This window comes from Neophocaena asiaeorientalis, unplaced genomic scaffold (genome assembly GCF_003031525.2).
Source record: "Neophocaena asiaeorientalis asiaeorientalis breed wild unplaced genomic scaffold, Neophocaena_asiaeorientalis_V1.1 scaffold807, whole genome shotgun sequence".
NCBI classification, from domain to species: domain Eukaryota; kingdom Metazoa; phylum Chordata; class Mammalia; order Artiodactyla; family Phocoenidae; genus Neophocaena; species Neophocaena asiaeorientalis.
Window position 1 is genome coordinate 119448 of NW_020173723.1, and position 18180 is coordinate 137627.

General features: G+C 47.6%; 1 protein-coding gene across 5 annotated transcripts in view; it reads right to left on the reverse strand.

Moving 5' to 3' along the window:
* The window catches only part of SORBS1 (sorbin and SH3 domain containing 1), a 239950-nt gene that overhangs the window by 89682 nt on the left and 132088 nt on the right, over positions 1-18180 (reverse strand). For 3 of the 5 annotated variants that reach the window (XM_024750684.1, XM_024750683.1, XM_024750682.1), the window contains 2 exons: positions 11550-11662; positions 1110-1254 (listed from right to left, as the gene is read on the reverse strand). In XM_024750684.1, coding sequence (XP_024606452.1) covers positions 1110-1254; positions 11550-11662 — 258 coding nt within the window. Of the gene's footprint in view, positions 1-1109; positions 1255-5141; positions 5505-11549; positions 11663-11779; positions 11807-18180 lie in introns of all 5 variants that reach the window. The other 2 variants (XM_024750680.1, XM_024750685.1) reach the window with 2 other exon arrangements.

Here is an 18180-nt window from a genome sequence, read left to right on the forward strand (position 1 = left end):
AAGAAAAGGAAGATTTGGTACCGAGCTCTGAGCTCTATCTAAATAAAATAATTAAACCTCCACCGTTCTTTGAAATTCAGACTCAAGAGCCCTTTCTACACTAGGAAACTGCTTGAAGCCTTTACATTTCACATTGCAAAGGACTTTTGTGAAGGGGACGTTTATTCTTCTATGGAATTTCAAAAAGGAAAACTTGGGACTTAGAATCATCTTCTGGGATTTTAAAGCAGAAGGGTCAACATATATCATTACTACCTCAACGCGCTCCGTTTCCCCATGACACCCCTTCAGAGAAAGGGAAGAACCAACCAGCAGCAGTCAGAGAAACTCTAGAAAACAAACATGAAAACCCTCAGCCATGGCCGCTGAGCCTGCGCGTCCGGAGCCTGTGCTCTGCAACGGGAGAGGCCACAATAGTGAGAGGTCCGCGTACCGGGGGCCACATAGGGCAAGGGGCAAGAAGCCACACCAACGTCAAGTCCCCAGAGGGCGCCACTGAGGGAAAGCCCAGTGCAGTGACTTCTGGAGAGAATGAAGGCCATGAGTCACTAAGAAAAAGTTCAAAAGTCTCTGTTTTAGAGATACAAAAACATGTTTTCTATTCTAGAAAATTTCCCATCCAGTAGGTTTTCTTTTTTTTTCTTTTTTTTAATTTTGGTGCTCAAAAGTTTACTTTCTAGAAAATTCATGTCACAGAACTACAGGATTTAGGACAGTAATTAAAAGAGGTATTCCTGCACCTGGATTTTCCTAGCAGAGCCCTGACGAGAATTCTCATGACGGTAATTAAGGGGCAGATGTTTTCCTTTCTGTCTTTTCTTTCTTTCTGGAGCTCCCATCTGAAGAAAACTGAATACCCAGGCTGTGGGACACACGTCACCTACTTACTTATTCAGACACCTGACCTCATGCCCAGACAGGGGCCTCTGTCTGCTGCTGTGATCTACTTTGTGGGTCGTGGGAGTGAGTAAACTGGGGCAGGTGGCCTCGGGGAAGGATGGGATTTGTAGAAAATGCTGTGGAATGGCAGAATTCTTGCCCCAGATGTCACAGTGCAGCTATGGCTGATTCCAGCCAGCTGGGGGCGGTGCTCCTTGCAGATCCCTTACCTCGATTATGTTGCAAGAGCACAATAGTAGGATTGACAATTGTCGTGGAGGGGTAGGCAGATGATGGCTTGCTAACTGGTGCAAAGGTCTGGGAATCAGTTCCAACGTGCGATGAAGAAACTTCATTTAGTAGAGGACTTGAGTCCTGAAAAGAAAACAAACGTTGTCACTCACTGTAACTACGTGAAACCAAGAGGTACCGCTTTTTAAAAAGAAGAGATTTAAAGCTTTACAAGGACCTTAATTATAAAAAGAAATGTAACCAGTGAGACATATTAATTCCAGTTAGATACGTTTAATCTGGAATGTTTACTCTCTTTGTTGGGATTAGTAAAGGGAGAGAAGGAAGGTGACTGTTACTCGAAGTCTCGGCAACGTCATTCATTATTTTCATCTGGTCATAACTGTGGCTCAATCCGGTTACTGAAAAAGCAAATTCGAAGAAGCATAACATGCAAAACTCATGCAATCCCCAATGCAATCTGAGAACAAAAGGTGGTTTAATTGGGGAAAATCAGGAAAGTTTAGTACTTGTTTAGAGCAACACGAGACATTGTGAGGACGAGAAGCCATTGATGTAAGAACAGGGAAGAGTTAAGCACTGGAACTCTTGGAGAGCTACTCTTACCTACACCACTGAACGACCCTACTAGCACACACTTCTGAGATCTGGACATTATCTTGTCGTACTGTGACATTTTCTCACTCTAATATTGACTGACAAAGATCTCTGAAGTGAAGACTTATGAAAATCCTGACTTGGAAATCCTGAGGTGTCTGCCAGAAATACCAATAAAATTATTACTACTAACATTATAATCTGCATGATGGGAATAATAGCAGTCTTTTTAAACATATGAAAACAGGACTTCAAAAAGGTAGTAAAGATATGTAGACAGTTTCCTCTATCATGCCTGTAAATTTTGCAAAGTTTCTATTCTGAAGTGTACACACCCCAAAGCCACAATGTCATTCCCAAAAGGTTTGAAGAACAAGACCCTCTAGATAAAAGTGTAGCTCGAAGCAGTCAGTGTGCGCCACCAGAGACCAACTGCTCTGTAAGCGCCTGCAGGACAAGGGCTATGTCTCCCTTCCTCCTCTTCCCCCTGCATCTAGCACAATGCCCTGCAGACCACACGTGCTCAGTAAATGCCACATGACTGACAGGAGTCGTCTACCAGCAAAGGTGTCTCTGAACAACCTCTGTAGCAAGAGAACACGTGCCCACCAAAAGAGAGGATGTGAGTGTCAGGACCCGGGACAGCTCCTGACACACAGTAGGAGCTTCCTTTAAAAACACTGGCTTGGGGCTTCGCTGCTGGCACAGTGGTTGAGAGTCCGCCTGCCGATGCAGGGGATACGGGTTCGTGCCCCGGTCCGGGAAGATCCCACATGCCGCGGAGTGGCTGGGCCCGTGAGCCATGGCCACTGAGCCTGTGCGTCCGGAGCCTGTGCTCCGCAACGGGAGAGGCCACAATAGTGAGAGGCCCGCATACCGCAAAACAAAAAAAAAAACAAAAACAAACAAAAATAAATAAAAACACTGGCTTGGTCAGCTCACCTCTTCTGAAAGTGCCCTAATGTCATAGCTGTTAGTTATGAGTGGCAGCTCAGTTTAGTAAATAAAACCTTTCCCTAAGACTCGAGAGGCACAATATGATCTTGTTCAAAAAGTGCCTCATCTCCATTTTTTCTTTGGTATAGTGGAAAAGCAATTACACTTTTCCTAATTGACTTCCGAAGTGATGTAATAAAGATAAATCTGCCATAATGCCCCCAAGAAACACACGAAAAATCAGGCATACAGCTCCTTAAAGTATAAATGCCTGGATGGATCGTGTGAACATCAAGCATCTCACAAATTTTACTCTGGTGTAAATCTTATCTCGGGAACATCACAAAAATAGCTATTGGCTAAAAGAACCTGGATCAATTAACATGAATTTTCTTCCCTCTTACTCTCCAATCCCTGCAGATGGAGCAGATATCAACTTGTGGCTTGGCCACCATCCACAGGGGCTCCTGTTCCTCTTGACAATTCTCACTCATTGCAGGAATCCAACCAGTTTCCTTTTTCACCTCTTACTGTTTGTACCCAGTGCCAAACCAGAAGTTATCGGGCCAAAGGAAGTCCTCCTGGGAAGTCAGTACCAGGCTGACCAAACAGGTTTGAGAAATTGAGGACACTGTCCCAACTCATCTGTCCTGGCACACATGAGACAAACTCAATATGAAAATCTAGATCTATGCAAATGACAAAGTGTAGGGTACACAAGAAAGCTACTCACGATATACTAGTGCACTAAAAATAAGATCTGCTTTACGTGATGCTCCAGAGAAACATTCTGTGCCTGTACTCTCCAAAACAAGAGTGGCTTCTAAATGCACCTACAAACTGAGCTGGGGTGAGGAGAATGCATCAGCGAACAACCTGGCACTTTCCTCCAACAGGGCTGAGTGGACGAGCTCAAAGCTAGGATATCCAAAGCCCCTGGGCCACATTTGGCCAGGTCCTCACCTGACCGTGATGTGCTGTATCTAGAGATTAGAGAAGAGGACCCTGCCCGGGATGTAGCCTTTCCCAGCTTTGGCGTGCCTGATATCTCACTGTAATTTCTTTAACAAGTCAAAAAACAAGTTTCCTTCCTGCTTTCCGTGTGACTGGCTTCAGTTTAATGAGCCACTGGAGCCAGTTTTGTAGGCATACCTCTTTCTGCAGAGGGATGTCAATGAACGTTTAATTCCAGCAGCCAACTGCATGACCCACTAGGTTGCTACATTTTAAAATGTGGTCCACAGATCCTCAGCGTCAGAATCCTCCAGGATGCCTGTTACCAAATCTCAGTCCTCAGCCCCACCCCAGACCCACTCAATAAGAAACTCAAGGAGTATAACCTCAGAGGATCCCATGTACGCTACACTTGAGCACCAATACACCACTCAGATAAATCCGGTTCACAGCTGTGCCCACAGGATCTAGCAGGAAAACTAGAACGTGGCGGGAACTCAATGATGAACTGCTACTTAGTCAGCCACTTATTTTTGAGGAGCTCTGGTCCATTTGCTAGGGCAACCCCTCAGCCCCAAGGCTAACAGTTACTGGGCACTCTCTGCGTGCCAAGTCCTGTATCAGAAACTTCTGCGTACGCAGTTCCACTGCATCCACAGCCCCGACAGATCCGTGCGTCCCCATTTTACGACTCACACTGAGGTTCTTGCAGTCTCTCAGCTCCCAGGGCTCCTGAGGGGAGAACAGACTGAGCCCTTTGACTTGGCCTTTCCTCTAAAGCACTTGGCCTTTCCCATTACGATGGGGCCTCGTCCCTCGCAGGACAGGACCTGAAGTGTCGGGACACTCTAACTTCCCGTGACCACTGGGGCAGGTACTGTTTTGCCTCCAAAGCCCCTGGCAGCCACCCTGCAGGGGCCCCAGCAATCTTCTGCCTTTTGAGGAAACAGTGCTAATGCTTGTACCAGGCTTGTATATCCATTTGCTCAATTAAACTTTTTTTTAAACACACACTCTGCCATTGCTGTATATAAAAGAGAGTTTGCTTACTTGCAAAATCAGCACGAGCGAATCTTTCCCTCCCCTAGAACCTCCCTGCTCCCTGTTAGAGAAACAGTTAGCACCATGCCTACTGATGGCTTTTCCACACAATTCCTCAGGTTTCCTCCGCTCTCCGCACTACATCTGCCTGGCCTACGAGAAGCACAGCCAGCCAAAGGAAGGCCACAGAGGTGGTCTGCTCTGCAGGGAGATGTGCATTCCAAACAGGACAGAGAGGAAGAGGGTCTAGAGAGGTTGCTGGACAGCCACAAGGGGCCCACGGAACACACAGGGGAGGCATGCTCTAGTGAAAGCAAACACGGGTCCCGTCATCACACAAGCACAGGGCAGCCAACATCTCTCTCAGAACTTAGTACTCGAGTGAGAAAGGGTTTTTTGGTTTTTCTTTCTTTCTTTTTTCTCTTTACTGCCGGGAGCAGACATTCAGGAAGGCTGTGAGGAAGGGGATCTAGCAAGCTTACGGTACTCGAAACAGCTCCCGTGAGGCCAGGCTCCGAGATTCTGCGGAGGCCCTCGGGGACCGGAGGGACCAGCGGAGGCGGTGGTGAGAAGGATGGCGGTGTCTGGCTAACGGGGGGGAGGGAGCCAGGAGTGCTGGCTGGCTGGCTGTGGTGAGACCGCCTCTGCAGATGAGGGGGAATGAAATCGTCTAGAGTCGGCAAGGTCAGAGGTGAGCCGGCAGGGACGGCCGCCGGGACCGGGGGGCCGTGGGGCCCCAGAGATGCTGGAGGTCTGTCAGTGCCTTCGTGCCCTCTGTCAGTGTTAACCAGGTAGAGAGGGACAACTATTACCTCAGGCTGGGCTGGGCTGGAGGAAGTGGCATCCTGTAGGAAATAAGGGGGTCATTACGTAAAGGGGTACGGCAGGGAAGAAGGAATTCCATATTTAAACAGCTGAGAGCGGACATGCAGTGATGTACCCTGAGAAATATTTAATCAGTGCCCTTTCCTCAGAGTACACGAGACAGTCAGTGCTAGCCAGTTGGCCTCCTGACACTATGACACAGAGGGAACCCCATCCAAGTTTACTTTCCACCCATCTATTTTTGAGTCCTTTTAACACTTGAGAAAAAGAGGACAACAGAACAGGCAGGCAGGCTGTGTTTAACCCCAAAACTGCTTGCAGAGCCTGAAAGCTTGGGAGTAAATACAGTCTCTTTGGCACCTTGTTACAAAACACATGTAACAGAATAGTTCACCATATTATTAGTCTACGGATTCTAGGCTCCAGCATACTTACGTATTTACAGAAAAGAGAGGCGGGGAGACACAGGGAGGACTGTGCTGAGATGCTGAGACAGAAGGGTTTGAGCCTCAAGCTGCAGCACCATTCACGGGGAAAAGGAGGTAGGGCGGCCCAGAAAACAAACAAGCTGCTCGCATGAGTTTTCCAAAGAGACGGTGTAGGAGACACACAAACATTCCTAATTCCTTGCCTTGGCTGGATAACAGGGCTGCAAAAGGTAAGGTTCTTTTCTCTTCCAGTTTTCGGGATCAGAGGTAACCTGGGGGCCTAGCACAGGTGGTCTCACTGCGTCTGCTGATGAAGGCCGAGTCCCCGGGGAAGGACTCTCGCCACGGCTAACGGCATCCTTACGGATGGCAGAGAACAGCTTGGGAGGGCCAGGAGAAGGAGCAGAGGGTGGCTTCCCCGCGCCGGCTGTGCAGGAGGCAATGCTGGGAGCCCGCGCTCGAGTGCCCGCAGCTTCCAAGGGAGTGTCTTTGTCTGGGTCACGTGCAACACCAGAGAGGTTTGCCGATGCCACGGGGCGAATGTTACGGGATAAACAAGGTACATATAAGCTGCTGACCTTTTTATTCCCAACTGCCTCATGACGTGGGTTAGAGCTCACATTCTCTCTATAAACTGTCCTGGCAGCCGCACAGCACTGCTGGGGGTGGGACCAAGCACTGGGGAGCGTGGAACCCGGAAGTGAGGGCCCAGGACACAGCACACCTTCGGGCGCTGATCTGGCTGCCAGGGAGATGGAGACGGGCCGGGATCGTGAGGGGCTCTGCTGGCTGGGGGTGCCGGGTGGGCCGTATGGCTTTGGTGAGCTCTGGTAAAGGGAGTCCTTGAAGGAACTGCGGGTGCCGGGGGGCTGCCATGCAAAGCGGTCCTCTTGAGGGAGAGGAGGGCACGGGGGAGAGAGGACCTTTGGTAGTATTTTTAAGACAATAAAAAGAAAGAAAGAGGAGGGGAAATGGAAAGAAGGATGACCATTAGAAATAGCACAACACGACCTGAAGAAAAAACAACTCTGGAACGTTTTTAAGCAAATCCTCAGCTTAGACTCCTCATGGCCCGTACATTTTTCCTTGCGGTAAAGCCAAGGACTGAATCCTACTCACCTGGAGAGGCAGGCCTGACTCTCCTTTACATCACAGGGAGGCTGAGCTCAGCCCAGGTGCTAAGTCAGGTTGACACGAGTCCTGGGTTGACCTGTACCGTCTGAGACCTCCTGACCCAAGAAGGGTGCCCAGGGGTTAAACGCCAGTGGAAGAAGCCCCAGAGGCCCCAGTTTTCTCCAAACCTCAAAGATTTTCCTCTTTGTACCTTCAGCTTTAAAAGTTTAAGTTCCCTCCAACTCGAGTGTCTTCCATTCTTTTCCCTCAGGAAACGGACAACTGGAAGAATCATCCTTAGTTGTTCACAGGAGGCAGCCGTCTTAATTGAGTCACTAAGATTTAGCATCAGTTCCGTAAGCATAACAAATTAAAGGTCACCAAGAAGAGAATGCTAGCTACGGACTTAGAATCTGCACGCCTTGTCTCAGAGGAAACAATCTGATGGAACTAATTATTACAAGGAAGACAGGCATGAGGTTAAAAGCGTGCAGTCTCCCATTTTTGACGCACCCAGAACAAAGAGACCAGGCAATGAAGCGTCTGACTGGCTTGGACTGTGCCTGTTTACCAAATTCCAGACCATTCCTCATTCCCACCCAGCCCACCAGGCACAGACAATCCTAAAAGGGGGTGATCAGCCTCAGGCTCATGGTTTAAGCCCAAAGCTCTGGTTCCAGGCTCAGAGCTAGAAAACTGTAGTTCCCACCTCATTCCCTCTCCCTCAACACAGCCCCTCGCTCCTCCCTGGGTCTCAGCGAGGCAGAGGGTCAGGAAATGGGGTAAATCTCCAGATGATCCTCATTTCAAGGACAGCCACCTGTCAACCTGTGGCTCAACTTGGAATCAAGTAAGATAAGTTTATTTTCCTAATGTTATGGACTGGATGTGTGACCCCTCAAATTCTTAAGTTGAACCCCTAAACCCAAGTGGTGGCATTTGGAGATGGGGCCTGTGGGTGGTAACTAGGGTTAGATGAGGTCATGAGCGTGGGACCCCATGATGGGATAGGGGTCCTTATAAGAAGAGGAAGAGAGACCAGAGCCCTGTCTTTCCACCAGGTGAGGACACAGTGAGAAGGCAGCTGTCTACTTGACAGGAAGAGAGCCCTAACCAGGAACCTAACAGGCTGGCACCTTGATCTTGGACTTCCCAGCCTCCAGAGCTGTGAGAAATAAATGTCTGTTGATTAAATCACCCGTCTTTGATACTTTCTTATAGCAGCCTAAGACACCTAGATTTTCTTCACTGGCCCCTCTCTTTAAAGATAGCTCAGTATGAGAAGAAAATGAGAACCTTCCGATAAATTGCACAGGTAAAGTATATTAGAGTTTGGTCCATAAATGGCAAATGGATTGTGACCCCAAACTGGGGGGGCGCAAGGGTGTGGGCCCACTTGTATTTTATTTTTATTTTTTGTGGAGTGCAGGCAGCGATGGGGAAGGGATGCTAGTGAGGGTAAATAAGTGAGAATAAAGTATGAGTCTGGACTAGAATATTAACCCAGAGACAGTAAACAACCCATCCCTCAGCAAGCTAGGTTAACTTGATGCCTATCCTTTCCACAGGGTGCCCAGGACACTGCCAGTGGAATGTGGCCATGTGTACCAGCCAAAAATACAAAATGTATCTTCAGCCATTAGTAGGAGCGAAAGCATCCAGATGTACTCTCGGTTTCAGTGAACCTAGGCTGGAGGTTGGGGTGTACTCACAGACTAAAATGATGCTCTCCAGAAACAAAACACTTGACCAAGCACGCACCAAAGGGACCGCGGGTAAGTTGACGATGGTTGCCAGGGAGGTAAGTAAAAGGCAATTTTGAGTTAGGCTCAAATTTACTTTTACTTCGAGCTCAAGTGTCCCACATGTGATTTCTTCTTGCCCAAAGATAGAAATCGGTTTCAATGACTTTTTAACTTAATTTGGCTGTGGCCATATAAGGTGCCAGGGCTGCATTATAACAGGCCTGAGCCTTCCCAGGGCTCTGACCCTCTAGAGAGGACGCTTCCCCAGAGTGTTGACAACGCACTAAGAGCCAAGGCCTTCCTGTCCTGGGGCTCCTTTGAGCTCTAGAGAAGGAGGGGGATAGGCACAGTCACTTTACATGTAAGGAACTACTTTCTGTTTTATTGTAAACATTGTGGGAACCATATAGGCAGTTGGCATTCCTCCCCAGCTGGCCACTAATGAAATCCCATTTATCTTTTTAGAAGATGGGGTGGTGACAAAAATGGGGCTGCTTGAAGAATCTGACATGTTCCTAGTATGTACAGTTCCAGAAACTATCAATCCCTGCCTCCACTGGGGATCCCCAAGATGCTGCTGTCAGAGAGGGGAAAGCCCTGATTCCGCGTCGCTGCGGGTGAGGAGAGCAGGGCAGCAGGAGGAAAGGCAGACGTGGGAGCATCAGGAGACAGGATTCCCCTCTGGCCCGTGTGTCCTCGGACTCCAACTCAATCCTTAGGAGGGGATGCTAGGCCTGCAGGTGTCTGAGAGCTGTCTTCATCTGAAACCAAGCCAGAGCAGAGAGCAGCCCAGCCCACCTTGGCTTTGTCTAAGCCAGCGTACACTTACAGCTCTGGCAATAGCTACAGAGACAAGAAGTCGTTTTTGCTTTCAGAAAATAAATCTATGACCTCAAGCCTCTTGAAAGCTGGGTGGCCAGTTTTACACTGGATAGATAGAATAACACCTCTACATCAGCAATATGCCAGGTATCTTTTCAGACACCCAGGTAAAAAGAACATTCCCGGATAGTGAGCGATGAGAAAATGCATACACTATTCGCAGCCCACATTACAGGACGATTATCCTTGTTGTGGGGCTCACCCTTACACACTCCTTGAGGGCAATGTTTACACAGTGATCCAAACACAACAAATGCTCAGTAAAGTTGCTGTAAGTACATCTATTTAAAGGGGATTTTTATTTACTTTACACGCTGTTAAAATTCTCTCTGTAGAAGAGCTATTTAAGAAGCCAAAAGGAATTAGTGAGCTACCCTTTGGGCTAAGTCCCTGATAGTGGAAGAGGATGTGCTTCTACACTTGCCTTGAATTAATCAGAACTATTTCCTACCCTGGATATAGAGCCAACTGTATCCAACCTCGAGAACGCCAAGAAGGAAGTGTGCCTGCCACCAGCAGCAGACTTAGATGCTGGGAAAGGTCTTAGAAACAGGGAAACTATGGCCAGTCATTTACCAGACAACAGACCTCCCACATCCCGAGTCTAATGAGGACTTCTGGAGGCCAGGCCCATTCACAGCTCCTGGCCCTGACCAGCGGCCCTGCACGCACGTGGCAGTAGCTACAGGAGACAGGCCATGGTGGGGGCGGGGAGGCTGAGTAGTGCTGCCTTGGCACACGATTCAGCAACCTCCTCTAAGCCTGGGAGACAAGGGTCTGCAAAGGGGAAGGAAGGCATCATCTTGGACTTGGTTTCATTCCAGGGACGAGCGCAATTTTACGTCCTCACGAGCAGAACCCAGAGGATTATCGGAGAAGTGGGGGTGGGAACAAGGAAGGCACGTGGATTTCCTGGGCTCCTTGCGGGTTGTGGGAGCATGTGCACAGAAGGCAGGCGGGCGCAGGGAGGTGGACTGCGTAGGGAACACATTTCTGCCGTTTTTGAGCAGCACAGCTCTTTTTAAAAGAAAGGATTGCTCTGTTCCATGGATATTACTCCGCTCTATAAAAACACTCTTCACAGATTGCCTGAATTAAAACAGGGTCTATTACTTTCGTCAAGATGGCAAAGTAGGGAAGTCCCTGGCAGTCCAGTGGGTAGGACCCTCACTCTCACTGCTGAGGGCCTGAGTTTGATCCCTAGTTGGGGAACTAGAATCCCATAAGCTGCAGAGTGCAGCCAAAAAAAAAAAAAAAAAAAAAAAAAGTATCAACAGGAAGGGGAAGAAAGAAAGATGAGGAAAACAACTTAGGGGAAAAACTTAAGCAGAATTATTCCTACTGCAAGTTGTACAATGTGGGGTACACTTTCTTTTGTAGGGTAGCGCTAGGCAGTGTAAAGCCCGCTGTACTGCCATTCTGACTTCTGCCTGCTTCTAGGCTGCTGGATTCTGCGCTGGCCACAGCTCCCTGATCTTAATCTGTAAGGACGGAACTGCTGAAACTCTTACAGCCTCAACACGAGCAAATTAATGAAATAAACACAAGAGTGCAGTCGCCTTCTGAATATTATGCTCTAAAGAGTTTTCATAAACCAGGCTCAGACCTTTTTCCCACCTGGCATTCCCTCTTTCAGAACATTTCCACACACGTTTCAAACATACGGAATATTGGGCTTATGCTTCTGATACCCTGGTACAGACCAGCCTCATCCCATACATCTGCTTCCCTTGACTCCAACTTCTCCCTAACTCTGGTCCTCCCGGGGCTTTTTCAGAGTTGGCCAAAAGTGGGACTCAGAAGCCAGTCCATCATCCAGCTGGGCGAGCAGGAAGTCACAAGTGCAAGCTAAAGGACTCAAGAACAGTCCCCACCCTGCCCTTGGGCGCCCACCTACCTGAGGCTTGTCCGAAGGAAGGTTGGGACGCACACTTCGGTAGCCCTTGGCAACGAGTGGAGAGGGCTGGGCGTTTCCATTGGCATCAGCGTTGGAAGGAAGCCTCCACTCATCTGAGAGATGAAAAAAAGAAGAAAGCCCTCACTCACAGGAACACTCCCTGGTTCCCCTCTTAATTGAAGGGTTCCTGGTGGAAGGCAGGGACAGAAAGGATGCAAGAGAAACCATACCTGCTGAGGAATTCTCTGACTCCAGAACTACGTGTGGCGCACAAAGGATGAAAACAAGAGGGGGGAAAACAGAAATGGTTACGTTTGCAGGAAACAAGCACGTACTGCACAGAAAGACGAAACTCCAGCACTCCGTTGCCTGACACAAAATGCCCTCAGTCACGATGGTCTAATTACCATAGGAACCCACTCTAAACCATGATGTGCTCACAGGCGCTGACCTTTGAAAACACAAGGCTCACATTCACAGTAATGAAGAAACAATTGTTCTTGACATTCTTATTTTACAGACAAAAAGGCCACAGAACTCTCCTGTCCAGTCCTGACTCACTAACTTGCATTCCCCTTTTATAAGCCTGACGTGGGCCCAGAATGACCTCTCCTCATCAGCAGCCTGGGCTAATTAACAGACCCGGAGAGGGAGACACCGACAAGCACTTTTTCCATGGCTGTTGGTGCTGCGCAAAGGGGAGAACATGACTTAAGCCCCAAGGTATCTGGTGTGATAAGGGCTTTTTTTCCTCCCTGCCTGCCTTTCTTCTTTCCATTAAACGAGCTACATAAAGATTTCAAAATCTAATCACCCTGAGTTTTCATCATACTACAAGGCACCCTTGTCCCCCTTCAGCCAGCTACCACCCTGCCCTCCATCTATTGCCTGGAGCAGCTCAGAGACCCTAAACCTCTCCTAACCTGACCAGCACCGCGAGGCAGGACGGCGCAGTGGTCACAAGCTTGGCTGGGAAGGCAGCTGGACCTCAATTCAAATCCTGGCTCCTCCACCTATGGGCTCTGTGGCCCTGGGCAAGTTATAAGCCTCAGTTTTCCCATATGAAAAATGGGGGTAACGATATGCCTGCTTCATACGTGTTGTTTTAAGAATTAAAAGATATAATGCATGAGAGATGCTTAGAACAGTGCCTGGCAGAGCTCAGCAACGCTTGTTATTTACCACCATCTTCTGCATCATCCCTTGTCTCTATTCTCTATCTTCCATGTAGCCCAGGGGTTAGCAAACCTTTTCTGTAAAGGGCCAGTTAGCAAATACTTTAGGCTTTGACGGCCATATGGGCTCAGTCACAACTCTTCAACTCTGCTGTTGTAGCACAAAAGCAGCCGCAAACAATATCAAGTGAACGAGGGTGGCTGTGTTCCAATAAACCTTTATTTGTGGAAACTGGAGTTTGAATTTCATGTAATTTTCACACAGCACATTCTTTTTCTTTCAACCCTTAAAATATAAAAACCCAGATGCAAGAAAAAAGCATCCTCATGCTTTCTGTCCAATTGTGGCAGCCCAGATTGAAGAGGGAAATTTCTTTTGCAACTCAGAAGTAACCTTGTGAACAGTAAACCAAAGCCTGCTTTATTCCAAAGAAGAATTTGAGTTTACAAGAAAAGTATTGGAAAATTATTCCCCTACACCCTTACCTTCTGATTGATTCCACTTTTAAAAGCATAAGAGCTAAGTCTAATTAAAGGCAAGCCAAAAAATATTACACACACACACACACCCCATCCCTTGTTAAAGGGATGTACAAAAATAAGCATAGGCCAGATTAGGCCCAAGCGCCACTCCCTCATGGAGCCAGTCCCTTAATTTCCTCCTCCTTTCTGGTTGCCTCCTTATCTCACCCTATATAAAGAGGGGAATAAAGCACTGCAGCTCTCACAGCCCAAGGCTCCATTTCAATGTGGCTTCCTCAGGGATCAGAGATGGGCTTTCTGGATCGAACGTCTTTCTAAGTGCCAGACGCTGTTGGCCACTTTTGCATATATTTAGTATTTAATTCAGTGTACACAAGTCTGTGAGGTAGGTAATCACTCTGCTTCATGGATGAAAAAACAGAGAGGCCAACTGACTGGCCCAAAGTCACACAGCCAGGAAGTGATAAAGCAGTCAGCCCAGGTCTCCAGAATCAAGTGCAGCACTCTGTCCACCACCCACGGCCACCAACCCTGCCATCTGCCACAAAGCAAAGCCTACATTCCAGGGAGACGGCGGAAGCTAAAGGGTGTCAGAGCAAAAGGCCAGGCAGGGGAAAAGGTTTCAAGCGATTTGCATCCATGTACAGCAGTCTATCTGCATCGGAGTCACCAGGAGTGCTTGTTAAAACACAGATCGCAGGGCCCCATCCCCAGAGTTTTTGACTCAGAGGACTTCTCCTGAGAAGGGCTTGAGAATTTGTATTTCTAACATGTCTCCAGGTTATAGTAAGACTTCTGGTCCATAACCCAAAGCTCACTTTGAGAATCACTGACATACTAATGTACACTCAAAAACATCCTTACTCTGGGAAACCATATCCATTTTGGCAAATTCTGTCCTCCTCTAAAACGAGGTTTTTATAACCTGTTTCAGTTGTACATGCTTTTAGCAGGTTGGCTGTCACATTTCTGCCACTCCCTTAGGGACAATTCCTAGATATCTGTCTTCTTGTCCCAACCACATGGCTGGGAAATTTACAGGACTTTTTACTCACATTACTGCGATGTACCAGCTCGTGCAATCAAGGACAAGCTGTTAATCGCCCTAAATTTCACTGTTTCCATCTATAGAATATAATCCTTACCCCACATACACCGCACAGGGTTGCTGAGGTCAGGTACGTGACGTGTCCTAAAAGTGACCGTTTTGAAAAAATTTTTATTGGAGTAGAGTTGATTCACAATGTTGTTAGTTTCTGCTGTAGAGCCAAGTGAACCAGTTATACATATACTTATTGCCACTCTTTTCCAGGTTCTTTTCCCATATACCTCATTACAGAGTACTGAGAAGACTTCCTTGTGCTATACAGCAGGAAAAGTGACCATTTTAACACTCACTAGTGCATCCATGCAGATCCTGGCCTCGTGATTTCCTTGCAACCCGCAGGCCTTCAGGTACCAGCTGACACACTATGAAAATGTTTCTCCTCCCTCCCCTGTATCTATCACTTTTACGATCTCATCTTCCTTCCTAGGTTATTTCTAGTCCGGCTTTGTCAAGTCATTCTATCAAATTTATTTGATTTACACACACGCACTACATGTCAATAGGTTCTCTTAAAAAAATTTTTTTTTATACAGCAGGTTCTAATTATCTATTTTATACATATTAGTGTATATATGTCAATCCCAATCTCCCAGTTCATCCCTCCCCGCGCTGGCCCCGCTTCCCCCACCTTGGTGTCCATACGTTTGTTCTCTATGTCAACAGGTTCTGATGAGGGGCTATCGATAAAGGATGTGAACTTTGTACATGGATGTGGAAGCATGTTATTTTGTCTGCTCTTTGGCTGGGTTGGTTCTATTCAGGTGATGTTGGCACACAGATGTGTCGTGGAAAGCTGAGGTGAGTCTGTTCCTCCCACACCCTTAGGTATCATAAAGGGACTGTCATTGTGGAATCAGACAGCCTAGTTTGAATCCTGTTTTGCTCACTGCATATCCTGCGGCAAGGGACATAGCCTCATCTGTGAAATGGGAAATTTTCTCTCTCGTCATAAGGACTAAGTGGAAGTATGTGGCATAAGGTATGTGCTTAGTAAGATCGGGATCCAAAGCATAACGGGAAAAAAATTTCCCAGACACAGCAATTAGAGTAGTTGACTCTGCCATTTGATAAATAGCCTTAAGAACATTAATATCCTCGGGAATCAACCCACTTTTTCTTCTCATTCCAAGTCTTTAAAACTGTTCCCCTTACCCTGTCCCCAAAAAGGCAGTTCCCAGGACTCCTCAGAACATTCCTTTCTTATTTAAAAGAGCTGCATTTCTGACGTTTCATCCTCCTTCATCTGTTACCTACTCTTCTGAACCTTGAAGGTTGGTAGCAGCCCAGGGCCATTTGTGTCTGAGGGTGGCAGGTGAAATTTTATGTACATGATCATCAATTATTAACTCTTGGTTAGGGAGACTATCAAAATGCTTCTCTCAATAAATGTTAGCTCAGAGCTCCCGTGATGGAGGAGGGCCTTGGAAAGCTGGGTCCCTCAGGAGGTTTTGCAGCCCTGAGGAGACCAAACCTTTCCATGAGAAGTTTAATTTATTTTGCCTTATCTTTTTCTCCATCTATTCTTTTCTTTTTTTTTTTTTTTTTTTATTTTTGTGTTACGTGGCCCTCTCATTGTTGTGGCCTCTCCCGTTGTGGAGCACAGGCTCCGGACGCGCAGGCTCAGCGGCCATGGCTCACGGGCCCAGCCGCTCCGCGGCATGTGGGATCTTCCCGGACCGGGGCACGAACCCGTGTCCCCTGCATCGGCAGGCGGACTCTCAACCACTGTGCCACTAGGGAAGCCCCATCTATTCTTTATATACAATCTTTTCTGGCCTGTGGCCACAGCTTACTTATTTTCCTTTATCTCACTCTGTGCTAATTTCATTTTGGTCTGTTGTAAGCTTGTTTTGCTGATCACTTCTTGGGATCTCAGGACACTTTTCATTGAGTTAGATCTGTGTTTCCTGGTAGAGAATCCACGAGTTAGAGGAAAGGTGTTAAAAGTGGGTCTAAGAGCGTTCCATACCTTGTTTAACTTTTATTCATGCTGTGTGGTAAAGAATTTACTCTTCCCCAAAAGGGGTCTGGCCTTTGCCCTCTGGCTTCCAGGAGTTAATCTCTAAGCCCTTGGAATGTCATCCTGATAGGACTGTCTTTGTGCTAAACCAATAACGTGACTTAGGTTGGGGGCCTTTGAGCTCAACCTCCTAACGGACTGGAGAGTGAGACGAACCACTTGGGCAGTGGATAACACCTATGTAATAGAGCCCCAATGAAAACCATGGACACCACAGCTTGTATGACCTTCATGGTTGGCACTGCTCTGAGCATGTTCTCACACGCAGTGCTGGGAACTAACATGTCCTGACTCCACAGGAGAGGGACCACACCAACTCCATGTTCCTTCTTTTAGCTGATTTTAATCTGTATCCTCTCCCTGTAATAAACCAGAACTGTGGGTATAACAGCTTTCAATGGCTTCTTTGAGTCCTGCTACCAAATTATCAAACCTGAGAGTGGTTGTGGGAAGCCCCTGACCTTGCAGTTGGTGTCACAGTGAGAGTCTTCTCTTGTGGGGACTTTTGCTACTTCTCATTTGGCCCCCTTTTCTCATACATGAGCTCACGAAAAAGACTCTTAGTTAATGGGGGTAGGGAATGTCTAACTATTTTAATGTCAATTTTCTTATCTTTTTGCTACTGTCATTTCTCGAGAGCAAATGTGAGGAAATGAGTTGACTGCAGGTCCAAGAATCTTTACATCCATAGCTAACTTTGCAGTCAAGAATCAGACAGGAAGGATGGGAGCCAACTGGCACAGAATAAGCTGTAAATGTCGAACTGAACTTTGGCTTTTGAGTCAGAACACAGGGATTGATGGTCTCCATGCCATACCAGAAGGAAGCTTCGTACAGCGCCCACCACCAGTTCAGGCTCCCTGTCTCCTCTTAAGATCACCGTGACCTGGGGACACAGGTGGGGTCACACCTGAACCAACAGGGCCATTACCCAAACCTGGCCAAGCTATTATACCAGGAAGCAGGAATAAGAGGCCTCTCTTGGAGGCCGGGAATCAGCATTAAGATTACTGTAGCTCTTTCCAGATGGTTCAGATCCCAAAACTTAGGTCTACATTCAGAGATTAGGAGGGTGGTCAGGGATCCAGAGTCAAGCTACCACTGAGGGCAGGAGCCTGGAGGTTGGGTTTAAACTGGGCAACTCTGAGGGCTCCGTCTGTCACTCCACCTCAGAGAGCATCTTGACCCTCCCCATGTTCACTTGGATGCCAATGGCTCCCAAATCCACACTCTGGATTCCAAATTTCCAAATGCCTATTAGAAAATTCCTCCTAGAAGTCCTTCTCTTGCCAAGAAACTCAGCACGTCAAGAAATGGAATCCAACATTCCTTCCAACTCCCCTCATAAATCCAGCATCTCCATGAGTGCCACATCTATTCTCCTAGTCAAGCAGGGAAGGCGCCTTCTGCTCAGCATGGAGCCCTAACTCTCCGTACTCCTTAAACACTGTGCCAAGCCCTGCCATTCCACTCTCCAAATACACTTCTCGCTTGGCCCCTGCTCGTCATTCCCACCACCACCACGCTGGGCCTAGACCCTCACAGCCTCTACGAGAAATTACTGCAAGTCTTTAAGTGGCCTCCTGATCCGCAGAAACTAGAATGGTTTCCATTCAAGAGCACCTTGTACATGCCTGGCTCTGTGCTATATCTTGAGATTGAAGAGTTCACTGCATCCCAGCAACTCTATTAAGGTCATCTACAGTTTACAGATGGGGAAAGTGAAGCTCTCCAAGGTTAATTTGCCCATATTACCAAGACAGTAAGTGGTACAGCTGAGCCTTGAGAGAGGACTGTGTGACTTGAGAGCGAGACCACCTCTCACAGGGTAAGGGAGCTGGAGCA